Genomic DNA, 22876 nt, shown 5'->3' on the forward strand with positions numbered 1-22876 from the left:
TTTTCCTTTCCTTTTTGTTTGTTAGTTTTCTTGGTTCTAAGATTGTCCTCCCATTGTTTTCAATGGACAGTATTCAATGAAATATTTGTGCTGGTGCAATGGGGTTTCCCTTTTCCTACTCCTGTGTACACCTTGCACCATCCCAAAATCTGCTCCAGAGGGTTGAGGGAACCCCCAGAACAGATATAACAGAAGTAGGAAAGAGGGAGAATATGCTGTTGACTGAATGTTCACCTTAGCACTGCACTGACTGAATACAACCCAATGTTTCAGGGCTGGTATATATTCCACTCCAACCCACCCCCATTGGGGGGTGTTGGGGGAATCTGTAATGCCCCAGATCTGCCCCCGGCTCACCTCCTTTTCCCCTCTACCAATACTGAAGTTTTAACATTGGCAAGTTAAGGCTGCAGAGGTTGCTGTAGTGGCTGGGAGGGAACTTAGGTTGGATCTTCCCTTTGAGGTTGGACCTCTCTCTCCACCCATGGGAAGGCATCTTATGACCCCTGGGATGTCCTCCCAGAGACTATAGGATTGTGCCCTAATAGGGCCTGTATCAGGTTATTACATTTATTTACTATTTTTTCTGATTTGAGTGTATAAAGGAGATTTTCATATTTCACTCTTCCAATATTTAATAAAATCCTTGTTTTACTCTTCCTTCTGCTATGTTACTATTATCCATCCCAACTTTTATTTTCTCTGGTGGTAACTGCTCCAAAGGAATCTCATTCAATAGAACATTGATGATTGGGAGAATTTTGTTTGACCTTAATGTTTATGTTCTTATAAAATAACATGCTAAATAATTGATGTCAGAAGTATGAAGGATGTGTAGTTAAGACTTATTTATTACTATCCCACAAATCAAATCATGCTGATTTATAAATACTTAAAACAGAAATCCCCTTCCAGATAGTCATTTTTTCATCTATTTATGTCAGAAAAGATTGAAGATTCCCAGGTTACCATCACAAAGTGGAATAGCTTTGGTAACCTCTCTTCAGCCATAATGCCATTTTATTTAACATAGTACGCCAATTGCAACTGAAGTAGCTGAAAAAATTGTGTTGAAAAAGGTGAATGTACCTTCAGTTACTCATGCATGGGTCCATGCATTGGACCACTACAATGTTCTCTATGTGGAGTACACACTACATTGGTTGGAAACAATAATTGTCCAGAATATTGCCATCAGGATGTTGGTAGAAGCCAAGTGATCAGTTCATATCATGCTCATCCTGCATCAATTGCAATTGCATCAGTTGTTACAAATATGTTTGCAGCCTCAGCTTAAAAGTTATTGACCTTTAAAGCTCTATGCCTAGAATAAGGTTATCCTAAAGACTGCTTGAGAGCCAGTGTGGTGTAGTGGTTAAGGTGCTGGACTACAACCTGGGAGACCAGAGTTCGAATCCCCACATAGCCATGAAGCTCACTGGGTGACCTTGGGCCAGTCACTGCCTCTCCGCCTCAGAGGGAGGCAATGGTAAACCCCCCTCTGAATACCGCTTACCATGAAAACCCTATTCGTAGGGTCGCCATAAGTTAGAATCGACTTGAAGGCAGTCCATTTCCATTTAAAGATTGCTTACACCCTTATGAGCCTAGCCAAGCTATTTAATATTGGCTTCAGAGGCCCAGCTCTGTGGCCCATCATCAGTTAAAATTAGCAGCTAACTGGGACAGGAATCTTTCAGTGGTGACATCACATTTATGGAATTCCCTTCCTGGGAAAATCTAGCAAGCCCCTCTCTCTTGCCATCTTTAGTTGTGCTGTGAAAGACCTTTTTACTTCACAAAGTTTTTTTATGAGTAAGGGCAAAACTGGATGCAGTCTTCACACAATTGCTAATTGCAAAAATAACTTCTTAAAAATAATTTGCAATTGGGGGAGCTGATATGGATTGGGCCTTGCACCTGTAATTTATGTTAAAAAATCCGTTCATGCCCTTGCTAATTGTGTGAATGGAGTTAATTCTTATTGCCTCTATGCTGCCTCCTAGATCCTGATTCAAAATGTTTAAATTGATATATTCTATTCTTTTTTTCCTATTGTTTTTATTACTCATATTTTAAGCTGCCTTAAAATTTAATCTTGAAGCAAGGGGTATAAATGAATAGCTAATATAAATAAATAACCAATTGTGAATCTGACACATTTATTTAATGGTGCAGCAACCTTTAGGAACAGGCCATAAAATAATTATGTATCAAATTAAAGCCAATACAAACCTCAAAGTTTATCAACTAGGCAGATAATTGTATACCCATGATAGTTATATTTTAAACTATAACAGGTCAGTTACTTTTAAATCAGTTTTGGGACCACTTAATGTGTTTCACTATATATACTACACATATTCATGGTATAACCTGTGATTGGTGAGACAGTCTGAATTCAGTTGAACTTATTCCCAGGTAAGTGGGTATAGCATTGCAGTCTAAAGCAACTGTTCAAAATACCTTAGGAAGCAAATTGCATTGCACTGTGCTGAATGTGCTTCTTAGTATGTTTAGGGCTGATTGGAAAATGCATAAACTTTCTTAACACTAATTATTAAAAATCTGCAGCTGAATGGAAAATACATAAACTTACTTTCTTAACACTAATTATTAAAAATCTGCAGACCTTTTGCAAAATGTTCAAGTGGGTCTCCTCCAAAGTGTGAAATAGTTTTAGTTGCATGCACGAATACATAGGTGTATCTGAAAATCTTATTTTGCTACAGAGGTGCGATCACCACTTCAGGTGGGGCTGTCAGAGTGCAAATATTACCAGGGCAAGAGAACTACTCTGCAATATATGCCAATGGAATCCAGTCCCAAGTGCTCTCTAGATGGTCATCATCATTTTCAGTATCCAGTAAGTGAATGATAAAATGTTATTTTGTCAAATTAGTTTTGAAATTACCAATATGGACAAAACTGGCTGGCTTATATCCCTTTTTTCATGGTTTCATTTTTTATTTTTCTTAATAGCAAACCACCATACTGCTCCTCTTGTGTCATGTGATGAAGAATTTCAGACAAATCTAATGTATAAAATAAGCAATCAAATGATGCCTTGTCGAGACAAGGTTTTTCCTCCAGGGAGCCTCCTAAATATTTAGGAATGATGAAAAATACATACAGGAGCACATGCACCTGTCAAAACATTGTTGCTTTGCCTTGAAAAATAGGTGCCAGAAGCAACACATGCATATTATTCCTGGACAGTTATGGTATCAATAGCGTGAATAATTACTTCAGAATTACCAGTGTAATCAGTTCTACCCAATAGGCCATAGGATGTTAGAGAACTTTATAAACACATTCATTAAAATTTAGGACCTAATCCTTTTCTGAGAGATGGTACTCTGCAGTGTCACTGTCTCCGGGCTTTTGTGCATATTGTCTTTGCTCATCTTTTCAGTATCGGAAAAGATAATGTTAAGTTTAGTTATTCACTAAACTATAAACTCAAAAACTACTGCCCCATTTGCAGTCCAACTATGTTACTGATGAAACTGGAATTTGAAATGTTTAAATAGATTATTTTAACATTCTGTTTTTGTCAGCCATTTATTTACATATATATCTCCTTCCAATAGAAAAGAGATGGAATCAAAATAAAAGATATATAACAAGGAGAGATCATTAAGGGGTAGAGAGAGAGAGAGAGATGCTTAGTAGGGACTTCAAGATACATACATTCCAGAGATACCTTAGGAGGCATTGAGATATTCAGGTTACACTGAGGATCAGGACTCCGGGTGTTGAACATTGGCCTAAAGAAGTAATTCAAGGTAAATAAACCTACTCTTTGTAAGAGATGCAAAGTATCAAAGATCAGGGGGAAAGAAGTGTTTGGCCAAGTCTATTTCCCCATCTTCACTCATGACATTGCGAAATATTATTTTTAAAAAGACCCAGCCTGTGTGAAGAAAATCATCCTGCCTGTAACTGGTTTAGTTCACAGGGACTCTCAAGAGTTGCGGACTCAGGTGTGATGTACATCTAAGGATGGAGGTAGTGAAATAACAAGACCAAAGACCATTGTGGGGCAAAATAAGGCCACAACACTTTATTGATTACAGAAATCAGAGGATTTGGCTTGGCATAGTCAGGATCTTCCATCGCACAGCCCGACTGCTGTCAGATCAGTGAGTCCTGCTTCTCCCTGGCTCCAAGTGCTGGGGGAAAATCCTGGGAAGTTGGTTCCCCCCCATAGAAAGGGGGGTAAAGAAAGGGGGGATTGGGGGCTTCCCTGATGTGGACTGGTGTTGGAGGCCCCTTGCCAACCAGAGGTGTCTCCGCCCATTGTGCTCCCGAGCCAGGGCATTGGGGAAAAATGATGCACCCCACATCCCTTAATGGGACCCCCTTTACAGGGAAACTGGGGGCCTACCCCCACTTTCCTGGATCAAGATTCTCGCCAGTGCCAAATACCCACCAAGGTGCTGTGACAAGTAAGACTGACATGAAACCAGATGACGGACCTAATATTTGACCAAATGTAGAGCTAGATGAGTGTGTGGACTCCCGCTATTTATTTATTATTTGATTTATATCCTGCCCTTCTTCCCAGCAGGAGCCCAGGCCGGCAAACAAAAGCACTAAAAACACTTTAAAAATTGTAAAAACAGATTTTAAAATACATTAAAACAAAACAAGTTTAAAAACATTTTTTAAAAGCTTTGAAGGCATCTTTAAAAAAGGTTAAAAATCAGGTTGTTGTTTTTTAAAAAAAGGTTTAAAAACATATTAAAAAGCAATTTCAACACAGAAGCAGACTAGAAGGAACTATGAGGGAATTATGAAGGAACTATGAGGAAGGTAAAATCCATAGGTATGGCCAATCATCCTGCAGGCAAATTCCTTCCTAGCCCTGGCAGACAGTGACTGACGAAGTCCATAGAGGGAGTGGGGTGGGGTGAATGAAAGCAAATCTGAACACCTGCAAGTGAGGGAGGGATGGTGGGGAAGTCTTCACCAGACTGGCTGAGGAGAGCAGGAGTGAGCTTATTTAAATAGCCTGAGAGGGGATGCTGGAGGGCAAGTTCTCCCTCTGATCCACTTGCGGGTGATGCTGTCATGAGAGCCAAGTCACCAGCCAATTGGTCCCTGCAAGAGCACCCCTGCCCCCTCTCTTCCAGTGCCATGCTGGAGCATGATGGGCCTCCTCCTTCCCCCTCGGAAACCCGCCGTGTTGCAACCCGGGTTTCCTGTGAGCCGGAAACTCTGATTTTGATTCTTGCCCCATAGTCAGGTGGGTCTTACATCTCAACAGAGTTATCCAAGTGCAGGGGGATTTTAAAAAAATGAAGTTATGTTCAAGAATGCAAAACAAAGATCAAAGAAAAACAAACCGACAAAAAGAAAATCCCCATAACAACAAGAGGAGCCGGTGAAGCATTCTTACATACAAAGTGTTCCAGAGTTATCTTGCTTGAATGAAATCATTTTCGCCCAAAGTGCCTTTCCATAATAAACCATGTGTAGCCTTTTAAATGTCATGGCCCCGTCAGAGGACTCCTCAGATGAGGATGACTCGGGAGTAACAGCAGCAGACCCAGGAGCAGCAGGAGACACGGAGGAGCCTCCTGAGAATCCAGCTCCTGCCCCTCAGCTGCAGAGCACCCCAGGGACAGCAGAGGCCCTGTAGCCAGACACAGACAGTGAACAGGATACTCCCCCCTCACCTGCAGAACATAGACAGCAGAAGGTCAGGCAGAAGAGAGGCAGGCCTGTCTCCTTAAGGCCCAAATGCTGAGGGCTCACACCTGCTGTCCATCCTGCTCTTTATAAGGCACACCTTGGCTGCAGCTTGTTGCTGACTGCAACGTCAGGCGTGGCTTTGTGTAGACCTAGTTTCCCTGCAGCATCTCTTTGACTGACCTCCTTGGCAATTGATCCCGGACCTCCACTGACCTCGCTTCTGGACTTCTGACTCGGCAAGTACGCTTCGGATAGGCCTGGCAGATTTACAACCTGACTGCTGGCTAAGGACTTTCCTTCCCTGCCAAAGACCCAGGAATTTCCAGCCCCCCCTGACACTGCTGATGCAGTGTAGAGCTGACACTAAATGAGAAGTTACAGAATTGTTTAGTTATAGGTAATCCATTGTTCTGGTTTCTGACAGTGGTTGGCAACATTACCAAGCTTGTATCAGCAGTGAGAGAACAAAAATAGGTAGAACAATGAAAATGCTACCCAGTGAGATCTAGAGGTTTGAGGTGTCAACTTGTTTAGAATTTATTTAATGAGGTAAAACTGGGCATGTGCAACCTGTCTGAATACAATGTAATTTGACAGCAATGCAATAAACTTGATATATTTTTCAATATGGCAACAGGTGTCAGGAGTGGTGCACTTGAAGCTGCTGGGCGGCCAATTTCAACAGTACGCCCATCCACAGGTAAAAAGTTTATTTCAAAATATGTTCTTATCTATCAAGAACATCCAAGAAATAAATTATTCTGTATTTATTCTGTCATCATTATATAGTATGTTTCCTACAGTGCGTCTGTGGTACAGGGAAATGTGTGTGACCAGAAGGACCTGATACTATTGTCAAGACCTACAAGAGGTGTTCTGGTAGTAAGCTTCCTCCAGACACATGGAAAAGGCAGATACAGCTGTTATCAAATAATTTGTTTAAAAAATTACTGAAAAAGTAAACAACAGATGCTATCTTACTGGTAATCTCTATAACATTACTATAACAGTTAATTGTGAGTGTCCCTGGCTATATCCTCATAGTCATAATCACACTCACCATTTACTAACTAACCCTTCTTACCTAACCAAGTCACCTTGCTGGCCCTCCTAACTCAAACAGTTTCTAACTGCCTTGGAATGCCCCTCTGTCACATGCAACTCCTCACCAATGTTCTAAAGAGCTAGCACATTATTATATTACATCTAGCTAACTATGTAATAGTTTTGTAAACCCTGAATGCATCAAGTTATAGTTCACCTGGCCACAGACAGGTGGCACTGTGAACTACAATGTGACCCAGCCATACTGAGCTCATGGCTAGGGGGGAAGAAAGAGGGGGAAGGCAGGCAACTGAACAGGCAATGATGGGCAGCACCCCCATCCATGCTGGGCTCAATGCTGGGGGAAGAAGGGGGAAGGAAGTGAGCAAGCAGGTGGCCCAGCTTCACTGGGCTCAAGACCAGGTGGGGGAGAGGGAGATGGAAGGCAAGTGAGCAGCTGGCATTAACCTTGGTGGCCCACAGAGCTGCTTCATGCGAGGCCTCAGAATTGCTACTGCGAGGCCTCCCTTTCTCCCAGGCTGTGCACTGGTGGGAAGAAGGGAAGGAGGGTGGATGGAAAGAGGGGGAGAGGCCTCGGCAACCTGGAGAAGGGTTTGGCATGCAAAGTGCTCAGGCAGAGCCCCAAATTATATTGTTTTCATGGGCTGCCTTTCAGGACATAATCCTCACAAGATGGCATACAATTAAAGGAGATTTAAGTTGAGATACAATAGAATCATACAAAGTATAAGAATCCAGAATCATAAAGGGTCAACAAAAAGTTAAAGGGAGACTGGAACAAATGGGTCTTCAATGTATGTTCTGAATGTGTAGCTCTACAGGAAGGGAGTTTTATTATTTACTGGCCGATGCTGTGAATGCCTATTTCTTTCATCTGCCAACCTAATTGACCATTCTTGTGAACTGCTCTAGCTGATCTTCATAAATTAATAGGCTCATATGGGTGAAGACAATCCTTTAATTGCATTGCTGCACTGTGCTCCCTCTTTGATCCTACTCCTCTCATCTCATCACCCCGTACTGCATAAATTGTAAACATCACTATAATGTCATACAGAAAGAAGAAGAGTTGCGTTAATGGTAGTCTTTTATTCAATGTATAGATATAGAGCCACAGCCAGGGTGGTCAAGAGTGTTGGACTATGACCTGGGCGACCATGTTTCAAATCCCCAGTTGGCCCTGAAGCTCACTGGGTGGCCTTGGACCTCTCAGCCTAACATACCTCACAGGTTTGTTGTGAGAATAAAATAGAGAGGGGAAGAAACATGTGTGCCACTTGGAGCTCTTCGGAAGAGAGGTGGAATATAATTGCAATACTAAATAAATACAGAATAAATTATGCAGCGGTTGTGAAATCGTTCTCAAAAATTTGCACAGAAGCCTCAGTTTTGCCCCTCTGACTTTCCCCAATACATGTTACCATGATTAAAGAATCTGTGCCTGGTGAAACTTTTATCTTATATGACATTTTGCTCATTTGCTGGTATAAGACATTGCCAAATTGTGATTCTCTGTCCTAATAGGGGCAGGTGTTTCTATGGCAAGTTTGGGTTGGGGGGCTCATATGTACGGATTCTGTCTCTCTTGATGCACTCTCTGTCACTTACCACTTTTAGAAATCGGGACAGTGCTTTAAAATGATGTATTTATTAAATTTCTGTCCTGCCTTTACTCCCAAAGGAGCCCAGGGTGACAAACATCAAAAAGTTAAAACAATAAAATCTCAAATAAAACAAAACACATATTTAAAACATTTTAAAACCAACTAAAAACATTTCAAAATACAGTAATACCTAAGTAGAAATATTAGCAAAAAGCATTCCCATATATACCCCTGCACGGTACCACTCCTATGACAACACAGATATGCTCAGATGCATGTCAAACTACACTGATTAGCATCATTTCTGAATACATTTGCTATAATACAGTCATATATTTGTTCTTTCACCTCTGTTCAATTCCTAAAAGCAAGGACAAAAGTAGTCTATGTGGTGTGTAGAGCACTGGATTTGAGCCGTGGAGACCTTGGTTCACATCCCTACCCAATTATGAAACTTAGGTTGCAGTGCAGTGCACACTTACCTGGGAGTAAGTCCCGTTGAACACAATTGAGCTTACTTCTGAGTAGATATGTATTGAATTGAAGTTTTACTCAGTGACCTTTGGCTGGTCACCCTATCTTTTAACCTAGCATGCTTACATGGTCATTGTTTTAAGGATATAATGGAAAAAGCCCTGTATATGCTATCAAATTCCATGGAAGACAGGCAGGATACAAAAGTAATAACAGCCCACCCCCCCGGCTTCTGCTTTTAACTTCACTTCATGCCACATTTTCATCCAAATTATATATACATGTAAAGAATTCATTATGTTTTCTACTTTCTAGGTAAACGACCCAAGAAACCTCTTGAGAAAAAGTCTGGTAACAAAGGTAGGATACTGCTTAGCTGTGCCACATAAAACAAATTTCTGATGTTAATTTGCCTTTAAGTTAATCTAACTATCTTGGGTGTTCACAGACTGTAAAGCGGATTTTGCTTTTCTGATTGATGGAAGCTACAATATTGGGCAGCGTAGATTTAATTTGCAGAAGAACTTTGTTGGGAAAGTAGCGGTGATGCTGGGAATTGGAACTGAAGGACCACATGTGGGAGTTGTACAAGCCAGGTACCAGAAATATGTCCTATTTGGTACATCACTTCTTCTTGGGTGCTGTAATTTATAACAATGTGCTAAGAGTGGGCAGTATCTAACTAAGAAAGACAGTATTATAGTCTGTGTATTTGCTGCTATAGTTTGCATCACATTTAGACTGCGTAACAGTGCCATCTATCTCCTTACACGATGAATATTAAATTACATCCTGGCAGTATATTAGGAGCATGTTAATAAGTAACTGAAAATAAATAGGAAGAACATAAAAAGTAACATGTTGAGGCCACTCTAGTGCAGCATTCTGATTACTGTGTTTAGCCAGTTAGATTATGGTGATAAACACCCACTGTTATTAATCCCCAACATTTGATAGCCAAAGGCATATTTTTGCTGGACATTCCTGTGGTCCTCTTAGTTATTTATATAGCAGGTGTGGGGAACCTTTGGTCCTCCAGATTTTGCTGAACTTTAATTCCCATCAGCCCCAGCAAGCATGGCCAATAGCCACGGATGATAGGAGTTGTTGTTCAACAACATCGGGAGGGTCAAAAGTTCCCCACCCCTACTATACAGGCTTGTTGTCACAAATAGATTTTATCTCTATATAGCTGTTTTAGGATTATCAGAGGACAAGGTGGAAAGGCAGGGTTAGGGAGAGATCAGCATGGAGACGGATGTGTTGATAAAGGACTGGTACAGAGTAAAAGTCACTTGAGAAAGAAAATATGCATTTGTTAAAGCCCTGTGCCCTATTCCCAACTTTTCTGTGCATCCAGAAGACTTTTTTTTAAATGGCAACAGAAGTTCCTTCAATGCCAAATTCTGCAAAAAATAAATGCCAGATATTATGCATGGCAAGTCTGTGGATACACAGGATACAGAAAACACAGAATTTATAGTTCAGTAATCCATTTTTGAAGAAGTTGTCGGTGCATAATAATATTAAGTTGCTTTTAATTGTTTTTAATGCTGTATTTTAAAATTGTTGTAACCCTTCCTGGGACCTTTGGGTGAAGGGCAGGTAATAAATGTGGATAACAACAACAGCAATAATAACAATAATAATAATGTGGAAAGTGCAACCTGCAAAAAAGTTGCAGAGTGGAGTGCTGTTTATTGTTCTAGGCTGCAATCCAATACACACATGGGAGTAAGGCCCATTGAAACCAATGGAGATTACTTCTGAGTAGATATGCATCGGATTGCACTGTTAGTCAGTTAGCCACGCCCTTCTCCACATATTGCATTCCATTTCCCTGCTCCCTTCCTACCACACAGTTAATATTCCATGGTGTCTGAGCATGCTCAGGTCTCATTGGTTTGTTTTGAGGGATACCCTGTTTAGGACTTTCTCTCCCTAATGGCTCCCCCAAGTTTGATATGTGGTTGGTCTCCTTTGGCTTCATAAAAATCCACACTCACACTCATTGAACATCAGAAACAGAGGAAATGAGTTAAAATTGGCCATCCACCACCACACATGCCAAAACATGGCTGCTTCAATCTTGTCATGATTCTAAGCTTTAAGGTGTTGGGGTTTTTTATTGACACATTAGTTACTATTACTGCCATGCTTCCAAAGACTGGACTATCTTTAATTTTAAAAAATAAGTGGTTCAATATAATGGTTTGAAATGAAATGCGGCTCTAAAGAGTTACTCCATTAGTTCATAGGGATTATAGGAAGCTAACTAGCTGCCTTATACTAACCCTGACTGTTTGCCCATCCTGCCCAGTATTGTCTACTGTGAGTGGTAGTGACTCTCTACAGTTTCAGAAAAGGTCTTTCCATTCCCTACAGCCTTTTTAATTTGAAATACCAGGGACTGATGCTGGGACTTTCTGTATGTACTCTACCACTGCGCTATAGCCAGCATTTTAAAAACCATGCTCCAGTTTATTTGGGATCCCGACATGTGGTCTTGTATGATGGCAAGTTTCCAGCACTGTAACTTCTTTGGCAATTGCTTCTGGGATAAAGAAAGAGAAAAAGGCTATAAATCTCTTTTTTCCCCTCCCCTAAACCATCGGTGAGATTAAGCAGTGAAGATTTTAGTTCTGCCACTTCTTTCCTCAGTTTTTAAAATTATGAACTCAACTATGTTCACTACTTGTCAGCAAACAGTGATGGTTACTGCGTGAACGAATGAAAAATGCAAAAATAAGCCTTCTTTAAAAAAAAATACATGTAAAATAAAAAGGACCAAAAACATCTGGAAGAATTTATACTGTCTGTTACCAAGCTGATGAGCAGTTACCCCATAAACACTAAATCACAAAAGGATTATTCCATTTATACTCATGGCCTGCACTAGCAGCACAAACTTTTCATCCAAGGGAATTAGTGTCAAAAATGAGCAATTCTTCTGAAAACGTTTGCAGAGCCAAGAAAAACATTTGTGTTGAATGGCTGTTACTGGTGGCAAAACACATACAAGAAGTTAATGCAGGGCAGGGTTTAAAGTGAAAATAGCACTCCTGGAATTAGTTAAATTATATCTCTGATATACAGCCAATGGATATGTTACTCTGCTTGCGGTGGGAAAAATACAGAACAGAAAACCTCAACAGGTGCTTGGAAACAGTGTATTGAAGTGAGCCCAGTGCATTTTGAATGCAAATCTTTTTTCAGGGACAACTGGGAAGACATCCATTTAAACAGTAATTTACAACTAATTACAAAAATATCTCCTATGAAAATAAAATAAAATGCACATGATTGAGTTATCTTCATGTTTATACAGTTTTCCTTGAGCAGCGTACATCCAAATGCATTGGGCAAATAAATGTAACATAGCCCCAACACCATATACCTATGTCTATCTATACATATGTGGAAATCTGCTTTGGAAAAAGAGGATTTGGAATGGAGACAAGGATGGAGGTGGGGGGATGTACTTAACCCTATCCATACCTGCTATTTTTCTACTCCAAAGCATCACATATGCACCCAGCTGCTTTTTCCTCTAAGGGGTTCTAATCACCTGTTTACAAGGGAAAACATGTATTTTGAAACCCAAAGGGAAACGGTTAAGCACTTCACCCTCTGCTTCTATACTCCAGATCCCCAAATCCCCCAAAGCTGCTTTCCTTCATTAACAAAATGGTAAAGGTGCCCTGCCCTCATTTCAACAAAGGTTTTCTATAACCTCCTGAGAGCCCTCCCTCACCTCTTCCCCCCTGTATTTTGGTACCATCCTTCATGGTTTCCTTTGCTTTTGCTTGTGGCAGCCACTTTTTCTCTGCCCATAGCAATTCTCTACTCATAGGCGGAAAAGTAACCTGATTATTCAGACTTTGAGAGAAAGGGCCTGTGACATTAATATTAAATTTAATATTTAATAATTAATATTTAATTAATATTAAAATTTAATATTTTAAACCTAATATGGATCTTAATTTATAAACTCAATGGCAATTCTATTTCAGATTTTTATCATGTTTAATGTTTTTATAATTGTACTATATTTTTCACACTTGCTCATATTTTAATTGTGATTTTATTTGTTGTACACCGCCCTGAGAGCTTTCTGCTATAGGGCGGTCTAGAAATGTAATTAAATAAATAAATAAATAATAAAAGAATGGGGAAGGTGAGAGAAAGAGATAAGAGCAGTGAGGCACATCATTCCCCCCTCTCTAGTTCAAAGAAGAAGAAAAAAGCAGATATAGGAAGAGAAGTAAATTGGTATAACATGCTGTCTTGGAGATGGTTGGTACACAACTTTGAGTGGTTTGGAAGTGTTGCAACCAACAATTCAATTTTTCCTTCTGTGCAATGCAGAGGTGGGGAACCTGTGGCCCTCCAGATGTTGCTGGCCTCCAACCCTCATCAGCCTTAGCCATTATTGCCTAATGGTGAGCGGTGATGGAATTGTATTTCAGCAACATCTGGAGGATGACAGGTTCCCTACCTTTCCTATAAAGGCACCATGGACAACATTCAAAGTAGCAAAAGTCCCAGCTTAACACTGTGAATCTCTGCAATATTGATAGCTAGGGATCAACTCTGATATTACAGCAAAACAAGGACTTCTTCCCACCCAGACTTTATCAAACAGACATAATATAGGCAGAGAATGCAGCAAGTGTGGGAGAATCAGGCAGGGAGTATAGCTGTAACCAGTCACTCAAGGTAAGGAACTGGGCTATAGGTTTTGGGATTCAGTGGGGAGGCACTGCCCCACCTGCCTTAATAGACCAGCCTCCGCTGCTCAAGAGGTCTGCACAGGCATAAAAGGCTAAAGGAAGTAGAGGGGTGTAAGTACTGGGTTTGTTTTCACAACCCTTGTCTGACAAAATGGTCAGGCTCCAATTTGTGATCTCTTCAACCTGGCAGAATGAAATGAGAAGGAACTGAGACCATCCCTCAATTAAATTCCTTATGGATTCCCTAAGATGTTGCTTGGCACTGGCATGAGCAATCTGCTCATAAACAACACAACAGTGTTTTGACTTATTTGGAAACCAAGCATCACTAAAATATTTAAATACCCTTTTTTCCATTTTACAAACCTATTCTACATTTTAGAATCTAGAATCTAGATAAAATTTAAAGTGTAGTATAGTATAGGTTTATAAAATGCAAAATATAAAATATTTGGATCCCATTTTCTGCAATGCTGTTCTGCGCTCAATTGTCTTTGCTATGATCTTCTGGAAACATGAAAAGAGGAAAGATAAGACCTACTTGCATCCACAGGTAGAATGTCCACATGTAGATGATTCTGATTAAAACAGCCACTTTCCTTCCACTATGCCTCCCACCCACGCATGTCCAAAAGCAATATGATGCACCATTGGGGGACATGGAAATCTGTGTACACTGTTTTCATCCTTCTCCAGTCTTGCTGCTTCTTGCCAAAGCAAGTTAAATTATGCTCAGAGCAAAATTAAAGTTGCAAGGCATGGAGAAGGGGGCAAGGCAGAGATACAAGGAAGTGTGCAGAGACTTTCCATCCCCCATGACTTCCCACCATGCTTATAACGCACATGGAAGAGAGGAGAAATTACACTATGAAGCACTTTTGAGATCCTTTACAAGTAGACCTTGCATGTAACTAGTTCACGCCTGAGGTATTTTTACAAGTGATTTTATGGTTCCAATCGTATGCATCCTTACTTTGGAGCCCTATTGCACTCACTGCAACTTACTTCTTAGTTAATTTATAGGATGGGACTGAGTTACTAATAAGTATGTTGCTTAGGAAGTGAAATAAAAGTGAATGTACATTTTAATCAATGTAGTTTTTCCCCCTCTTACAAACATGGAAAATGTCACCACTGATTAAGTTACACTTGTGGAAATTGCTAAAGATTGTAATGTAATTAAGTAGGTTGTGATCGCAGACCACTTGTTCTGAAATAGTGTGCTGTAAGGTTTGAGGATTGCAGCTATTTTTGTCAAGGACGCAATATTACTTATGACTTAGGCAACAGTAGCTCTGAAATTGACTCTGTATTGGAGATGAAACCAAAAGAAACAGATATAGTAAAATCAGTTTTGAGAAGATTAATAGATTAAATAATGCCAGTTGAATTCCAAATAATTCATTTTAGCATTGTCTGTTACAGCATGACTTTGTTCTATTTATTTTTAATAGTGAGCATCCAAAAACGGAATTCTACCTGAAAAATTTCACAGCATCAAAAAATGTTTTATTTGCAATAAAAGAGATAGGTTTCAAAGGAGGCAATTCGAATACAGGTAAGTACAAGTCCAAACAGATAAAATATGTTTTTCGAATAATGATGTAATATATCTGTCTTGACTGAAGGTATTTGAGCTATTTGCACTTGGAAAAGCTGCCTTCTCAAACAGTAAACAAAGTGAATGACAAAGGTGAAGAACATCAACCCTATGGGCCAAATGGGTCCTCCAGGTCTCTTTGGGACTCTGCCTAGGCCATGCTACTCACTTTTTTTTAGCACTTTTGCCAGGCTGGAGTATTTCCTTCAACTGCAATAGTGCATGAATGGATGGGGAAATTGAGGGTGGGAAGAAATCTCTAGATTTTGTGTAGCCTGCTGAATAGAGTCGCATCTGTTGCTCCACCCACTTTTACTTTTGGCCCAATCTACCAGTAGCACACAGCCCCCGGAAGGTTGTCCAATAGGGAATGCAGCCTTTGGGCTGAAAAAGGTTTCCCCTCTCACCCTACATTATTATACAGCCACGTGAGTGACTGTATATCTATAGTCAACATGGATTTTTCGCATTCCGCAATGTTAAATTGAAAATACCCCCCATACTTCCCATAAGCTCATTTCAAAACAAAACCTTACAAAACCTGTAGCCCTGAACTTAACAACCCTCTCAATTTTCATGGTGATACACAAAACAGTCAGAAAGAATCGAGAGTTTAAACACTAAAGAGAGAGAGAAAAACCCAGACCTCTTTTGGACTTTTTTCTCTCAGAGTTCTCGTAATTTGTTGAAATTCGTTAAAAATCAGCCATGTTCACAGAGTACCTGTAATGCTGTTACTGACCTTGCCCCATACTCTGACCTTCATCTTCTGCAGTTTAAAAGTTAAAAAAAATGCCTGGCTGATTTTTAATTAATTTAATTAATTTTGCATTGAACGGAATGATAGTGTCGGGCATGCTCTGTAAGAACCAACTGTCAGTGTTCTAAAAGCCAGACTCACAGCTGCTTGGCTTGGCTAATCAGGGGGCCACACCCATACCAGAATTTGATTTCCTGTGAGACAATCATGGCTTCCCTCAGAGAATCCTGGGAAGTGTAGTTTGTGAAGGGTGCTGAGAGGAGACTCCTATTCCCCTGACAGGGACAGCTCCAGTGGCCTGAGTGGTTTAACAGTCAGCTGCTGTAATTGAAGCTCTGTGAGGGGAACAGGGCATCTCCTAGCGACTCTCAGCACCCTTCATTTACTACACTTCCCAGGATTCTTTGAGAGAAGCCATGACAGTCCAAAGTGAAATAAAGGTCTGGTGCGGATGTGGCCAGGGACAGCTTTGGTTTAAATTTGGGTGGGTGGCTACGTGTGCCTGCTGTAAAATAAAAAGGTGGGGGTAACCCTGAAAAGCAATTATACTGTTCACAATGTTTTCTTTTTGGAAAGGAAAGGGGCTTTCCCTCTGCCCAGTGCCCACCCACCCAATCTCCTCCCCCTCCTCCTACCTTCCCTGCCCCTCCCCTAGGTCAGTGTTGGACAATGACCTGGGAGACCAGGGTTTGAATCCCCACACATCCATGAAGCTCACTGGGTGACCTTGGGCCAGTCACTGCCTCTCAGCCTCAGAGGAAGGCAATAGTAAACCACCTCTGAATACCATTTACCATGAAAACACTATTCATAGGGTTGCCATAAGTCGGGATCGACTTGAAGGCAGTCCATTTCCATTTTCAAACATGGTTGCACAGAGGTAAATCCCATTGAACTCAAATAGTATGCAACTGATCAAACCCACCCTCCCTTCTCCTCCCTCCTATCCACACCCTCTTGCCCCTTTACTCTCCTCCCCCTCCTCATGATCAGTTTTACCTATCTTAAACATGATTTCATGGGAATAAATACCATTGAACTCAATAAGCATGCAACTGATCAGTCCATTCTCAGCAAGCTTGCACAGGATCCCATTTCTTAACTCATGGATTAAAAAGCAGAGAAATTCACTATTAGGCAAAAAAACCTTGCGGTTTAAGAACGTACCTATAGTCCACAGATATTTTTATCAAACTTTTAAAAGCAGGGAAATTGGGCAGCTATAGTGAATGCACCAGGGGAGCGAGAGACCTTACCTCCTCTTTGAGATATTGGGCTGCCCTACCAATTTGTCAAAATGCAAACATAATTTGTGTTGATCTTTCACAGGTCAATCCATTTCCTGTGTACCTTGGAAGAATATGGTAACATGTGCCTCTGAGCATATGGTGAGTGGTGCAAGGAGACACCCTATTCCCCTCACATGACTACAGTACCCAGACTTGTCTGGGAAAGGGGGCTGACTGTTAAATCACTCTGGCCACTGGAGCTCTGTCAGGGAAATAGGAGTCTCCTAACACCTCTCAGCATCCTTCACAAATTACACTTCCCAGGATTTTTGGGAGGAAGCCATGACTGTCTATAAAGTGAAATAAAGGTCTGGCTTGGGAGTGGGCTCCTGATTAGCCAAGCCAAACAGCTGTGAGTCTGACTTTTAGAACACTGACAGTTGGTCCTACTGAGCATGCCTGTATCATAGACTCCAATGGTAATTTTCTTAAATTAATTAAAAATAATCCAGGCATTTTTAAAAAATTTAAATGACAGGAGATGAAGGTCAGAGTATGTGGCAAGTTCAGTAACAGGATTACAGGTTCTCTGTGAACATGACCGATTTTAAATTAATTTGAACAAATTATGAGACCACTGACAGAAAAAAGTTCAAGAAGGATCTGGATTTTTCCCTTCTTTTATACTTTGAATTCTAGATTCTCTCTGACTGTTTTGTGTATCGCCATAAAAATTGAGAGGGTTGTTAAGCAAGTTCAGGACTATAATTTTTCTAAAGTTTTGTTTTGAAATGAGGTTATGGGAAGCAGCGGAATGGCATGGGGGGTATTTTCCATTTAACATGGTGGAATGTGAAAAATCCATGCTGGCTATAGTATACAGCCAGTCTCTTGGCTGTATAATAAAACATTATCTGTGTGCACAGCACTTTACAAAAAGCACGTATGATATATGAAATGATAGGCTTGCAAACTAAAATAGACAGGGGCAACAACAGAGGAAGGGTGGACATGTAATCATGGATAGGAGGGGAAAAGAATATGTGATTATTTCAAATACATATTTGTTGGGTAAGTTATAATAAGGTAGGAACTGAAATGACTTCAGTTTGTGGAGCTTTACACAGAAGAAACACACGGTCACAATTGCAGAAGGCCATCAGTATATGCAACTATCTTCATGTAGACATGGGTGGGGAACCTGTGACCCTCTGGACTTTGTTACGACTCCAACTCCCATCATCCGAGACCATTGGCCAGGCTGGCTGGGGCTGATGGCAGCTGGAGTCCAATGGTTTCTCAACCCTGATATAGAGAAACAGTAGTTTTCTGGAGCTGCATCCCACGTGTATCTGGAATTCCTGTGTGTGATCCCTGGGGAAAGATAACTACAGACTCAGAGAAATACAAAATGCTAATTCTGAGCACAATGATACTTAACACAACTCTGTGTCTACTCAGACACAAGTCCCATTTCAGTTCAACGGGACTTACTTGTGTGTATAGCAGGGGTGGCCAATCTGCAGTCCATGAGCCACATCTGCCCCTCCCCCAAGAGGTTTTTGTGGCCCCTAAGATGCTCCAAAATTTCCATTTTTTAAAAAAATTAACTGAAAAAAATTAACCAACAGTTATACTGTGATGCCAAATGTTGTTGTTTTTGTGGTCCTCCATGGCCCACATTTGTCTATTATTATTACTACTGCTACTGATGACTCCCATGAATCATCTGCTGTGGTTCTGAAATGCTAAAAAGGTATTTGTGACACCCTTCTCACAAAATTTTCCTTTTGAAAATACTTTTTTTAAAAAAATGGCCACTTTGATATATGGCCCCTGCAGGTTTGATCATGGGTCACTATGGCCCTTGGCCTGAAATAGGCTACCCACCCCCTGGCATGTGAGGTTGCAATCTTATTACCACACTCTGTTTGAAAAACGTTGTAGTACAACTAGGAATGGTCTGATAATTTATGGTATGTTATAAGTATGCATCCTATAGAACCATTTTTCTAGTAACTATTCTTTAGTTTCTGGTCTGTGGATCTTATGTTTTAGACATCAAACCAGAACAGGCTGTGTTTTCAAAAGTAATGAAAACTGATACTAAAAAGCAAATAATTTCCCTTTATTTTTCCCAATTCAGGAAAAGCTTTGAAACACACAGCACAAAGATTTTTTACTGCTGAAAATGGAGTACGCAAAGGCATTCCTAAAATCATTGTAGTTTTCATAGATGGCTGGCCATCAGATGATCTGGAAGAAGCTGGAATACTGGCCAGAGAATTTGGTGTTAATGTATTCATTGTGTCCATTGCAAAACCCACACCTGAAGAACTTGGGATGGTTCAAGATGTTGGCTTTGTTGAGAAGGTGAGAACTTCTTAAATTTCCCTTAGGGGCTTACTTTGGAGCAAGAAAAGCCTTCATTAGCTTTTGGACATGCTTCACAACTAAAACATCAGCAGGTTATAATCCAAACTTGATAAGGTGGTGTTATAAAAGAAGAAAGTATCTACTAAAGGCTCTGAGAGTTGAGCAGTCTTAAGCTCAACAGCTTAAGTCAGGAGACAGTGTGAGCATGCAGTAGAAGTTATCATTAGTTAGCACTCATGCTACAGGGAATATCAAAAATATTTATGAAACATTCCACACAGCAACCTAAATAGAAATGGGTAAGCTCACTACGGAAAGGAATGCATTTTCTCAAGTATTAAATATTGCACTTTTGGAATGTAAGAGAACAGGCACTTTTTATAATATGAAATCTCAAGGGAAGAGTAGGCACTATGCACCACAAATAAGCACTTATTACAGCCCCCATCCCACCCAGAAAAATGTACACAAAGGATGTAGATTAGAAGATAACATCAATTCATTCAGTAAAGGAGCCAAAACCGAAAGCCTTTTTGTTTTGTTTTTAAAACAGGCTGTATGTCAAAATAATGGTTTCTTCTCCTACAATATACCCACTTGGTTTGGTACTACAAAATACGTGAAACCACTTGTTCAAAAACTGTGTGCTCACGAACAAATGTTATGCAGCAAGACGTGCTACAACTCAGTCAACATAGCTTTCCTGATAGATGGTTCTAGCAGTGTTGGAGACAGCAACTTCCGTCTCATGCTTGAATTTATCAGTAACATTGCCAAATCATTTGAGATAACAGATATAGGTGCCAAAATTGCAGCAGTTCAGTTCACCTATGACCAGCGCATCGAATTCAGCTTTACAGACTACATCACAAAAGAGAAGGTTCTTTCTGCTGTTCGAGGAATACGTTACATGAGTGGTGGAACTGCTACTGGAGATGCCATTACCTATACAACAAGAAATGTGTTTGGACCTGTGAGAGATGGACCCAACAAGAATTTTCTGGTGATTTTGACTGATGGCCAATCTTATGATGACATTCGAGGGCCTGCTGCTGCTGCTCATAAAACAGGTAAATGATCGTCACTGTCTGCTCATAGAAGTGACATTTGAAATTGCATTTACAACAATTTGAATGTAAGTGGAGCTGTAATTAGACCGTTTTAATTCAACAAAGTTGACTGCAGTTGTTTCTGCCAATGTATGGGGTTTTTTGTTTTTGCAAGGGTGCATATGTTAAATACTCTCAGAAAACCTCAAGGTAGATAGACTATAAAATCTAGAAAATTCTAATGATCTCAGCAGCTGTGAACACTGGAGAAATTTCAATAGTTCTTTATTGCTGTGTGAATGCACTGCTAGAACTCATTGTGCGGAATCTTAATACATCATACTCAGTGATCTTGAGTAATAAGTTCATTGATTTCAGTGGGTCTACTCTGAGTATAAAGATACCCCCGCTCATCCTGGATTTAACCAAGGTTCCTACTATGTTCCGAGCCAGCTTGCCTCATTACATTGTTGGGACACAACCATCATTAAGAATCCAAAATACTATTTTTTGGTCCTACAGCATCATTCTGTAAGCCACTTATCAAAATCCACTATAGCTGTCTGAAATAGAAGCATTACCAACACAGCAAGTGTGCAAGGGTCTCTCTTTCTCTAGCCTATAACCTCTTTATAACCCCTATGTAGAACAATAACGTCAGCATCACTTTAAAAAGAAATTCTCTGGAAGCCATTGTCATGCCTACTTGAAGTTTAAACAAGCCTTTAAACCATGTTCATTCTTGAAACATTTGTTGCAGGTATCACCATCTTCTCTGTTGGCATTGCTTGGGCCCCGCTGGATGATTTAAAAGATATGGCATCCGAACCAAGGGAGACACACACCTTTTTCACAAGAGAGTTTACGGGACTGGAGCAGATTGTTCCGGATGTTGTTAGAGCCATTTGCAGAGATTTCTTGGGCTCCAAACAATAAACGGAAGACTGCAGCAGATGACGTTAAATCATATCAGGAAAGCCAAGGAAGTCTCTAGGGTGTAGATGTTCTGTTACTCTAGCACACAAAGGGCCACTCTTCTGCTTTCTTTAGGGAAATCTTTCTTTAGGGGAAGTTTTGTTTGAATAAACAGTAAGTATGAATTTGGCCCAAAGCTACCATTGCATATGTATATTTAATATTTCTCAGTTAACATTTAAAGTAATGCAGATCTTATAGTTGAGGTTACTTGGTATCTGTTTTATGTATATAGAGAAATACACAGCTGCATTAAACACTGAATATCAACACATTCTATCAAGTGTCAAAAATTGCTTTAGAATGCTGTCAACTGTGATGAAAGGAATATTTTGCTGAGTGCATCATTATCAAACTATTAACAACCTTTCTGTATAGCAGGTACTAACTAGTCTTAGAGAATGTTGTAGACGGTCTGATAAAACAGTTAATGTACAGTATTTAGTTTTTTAAAAAACCCTTTGCCTACAATGCGTAATATAAAAGCTGTTTATCAATTAGGTGAAGCTATTCTGTTCCAAAGGGCCCACCGATCTGGCTAAGTTTGGATTTTTATTTTTAAAATACTGCCGCCACCCCCGCCACCTCGCCCATGTTCCTCTCTCCAAAGACTTGGGAATGTATGAAGAATTATTTGCTTTTAAAAGAATTCTGAGTCACAGCTTTCTCATTGCCTGAAAACAATGAAACTATTTAGAATTTTTTTTAAGGGGCCGTTCTCAGCTTTTAGCTGAATTAATCCAACTGACTTTGATGGGGCTGAATCAATTTAAATTCAGGTGCTTTACATTAAATGACCTATGGATTGGGAGTTACCTACCATCTACTATAGAACTGTCCCCACACAGGTTACATTGTTTGTAAAATTATAAGCAATTATGAAAAGTACAGAAGGGATCGTATTTAACTGGCTTTGGGGCATTTTTAAATAATTTGTTGATTTTATTACATAAATGGCAAGAATGCCTAGTACTACTATCCAGTACTACTATTTTTCTATTTCATTACTCAGTTATATGCATTTTTAGTGTATGAATCCAGGTACCCCAAAAAAATATGGACATTTATTCCACAGTATGTCTCTTCAGAGCTTTAAAAAATGAAAATGCACAGACCTTATATATTAGCTGTTCTCTGTACTTTTATTCTTATAAGACTCCAGAAGTGTAGTATGATATAAATCAATAAATCAATAACAAAGTATGCAGCTGCTTGTATAATTCAGTTATCAGAAAAAAGCAAGAAAAATTAAATATTAAGTACTGTTTTGGGAAATGATGCATTTTCAAGTTGAATTGTAGTTAAGATATG

At 40.0% G+C, this 22876-nt stretch overlaps 1 protein-coding gene across 2 annotated transcripts in view; it reads left to right on the forward strand.

Moving 5' to 3' along the window:
* COCH (cochlin) overlaps positions 1-22675 on the forward strand; it is a 42868-nt gene extending 20193 nt beyond the window's left edge. For both annotated transcript variants that reach the window (XM_061613224.1, XM_061613223.1), the window contains 8 exons: positions 2733-2866; positions 6338-6400; positions 9159-9203; positions 9292-9439; positions 15031-15134; positions 19312-19538; positions 20095-20611; positions 21351-22675. In XM_061613224.1, the coding sequence (XP_061469208.1) occupies positions 2733-2866; positions 6338-6400; positions 9159-9203; positions 9292-9439; positions 15031-15134; positions 19312-19538; positions 20095-20611; positions 21351-21526 (1414 nt within the window). In that variant the 3' untranslated portion in view covers positions 21527-22675. The remainder of the gene's footprint in view (positions 1-2732; positions 2867-6337; positions 6401-9158; positions 9204-9291; positions 9440-15030; positions 15135-19311; positions 19539-20094; positions 20612-21350) is intronic.
* The last annotated feature ends 201 nt before the right edge of the window (positions 22676-22876 follow it).

The sequence above is a fragment of the Rhineura floridana genome, chromosome 2, assembly GCF_030035675.1.
Source record: "Rhineura floridana isolate rRhiFlo1 chromosome 2, rRhiFlo1.hap2, whole genome shotgun sequence".
In the NCBI taxonomy this organism is placed as follows: Eukaryota; Metazoa; Chordata; class Lepidosauria; order Squamata; family Rhineuridae; genus Rhineura; species Rhineura floridana.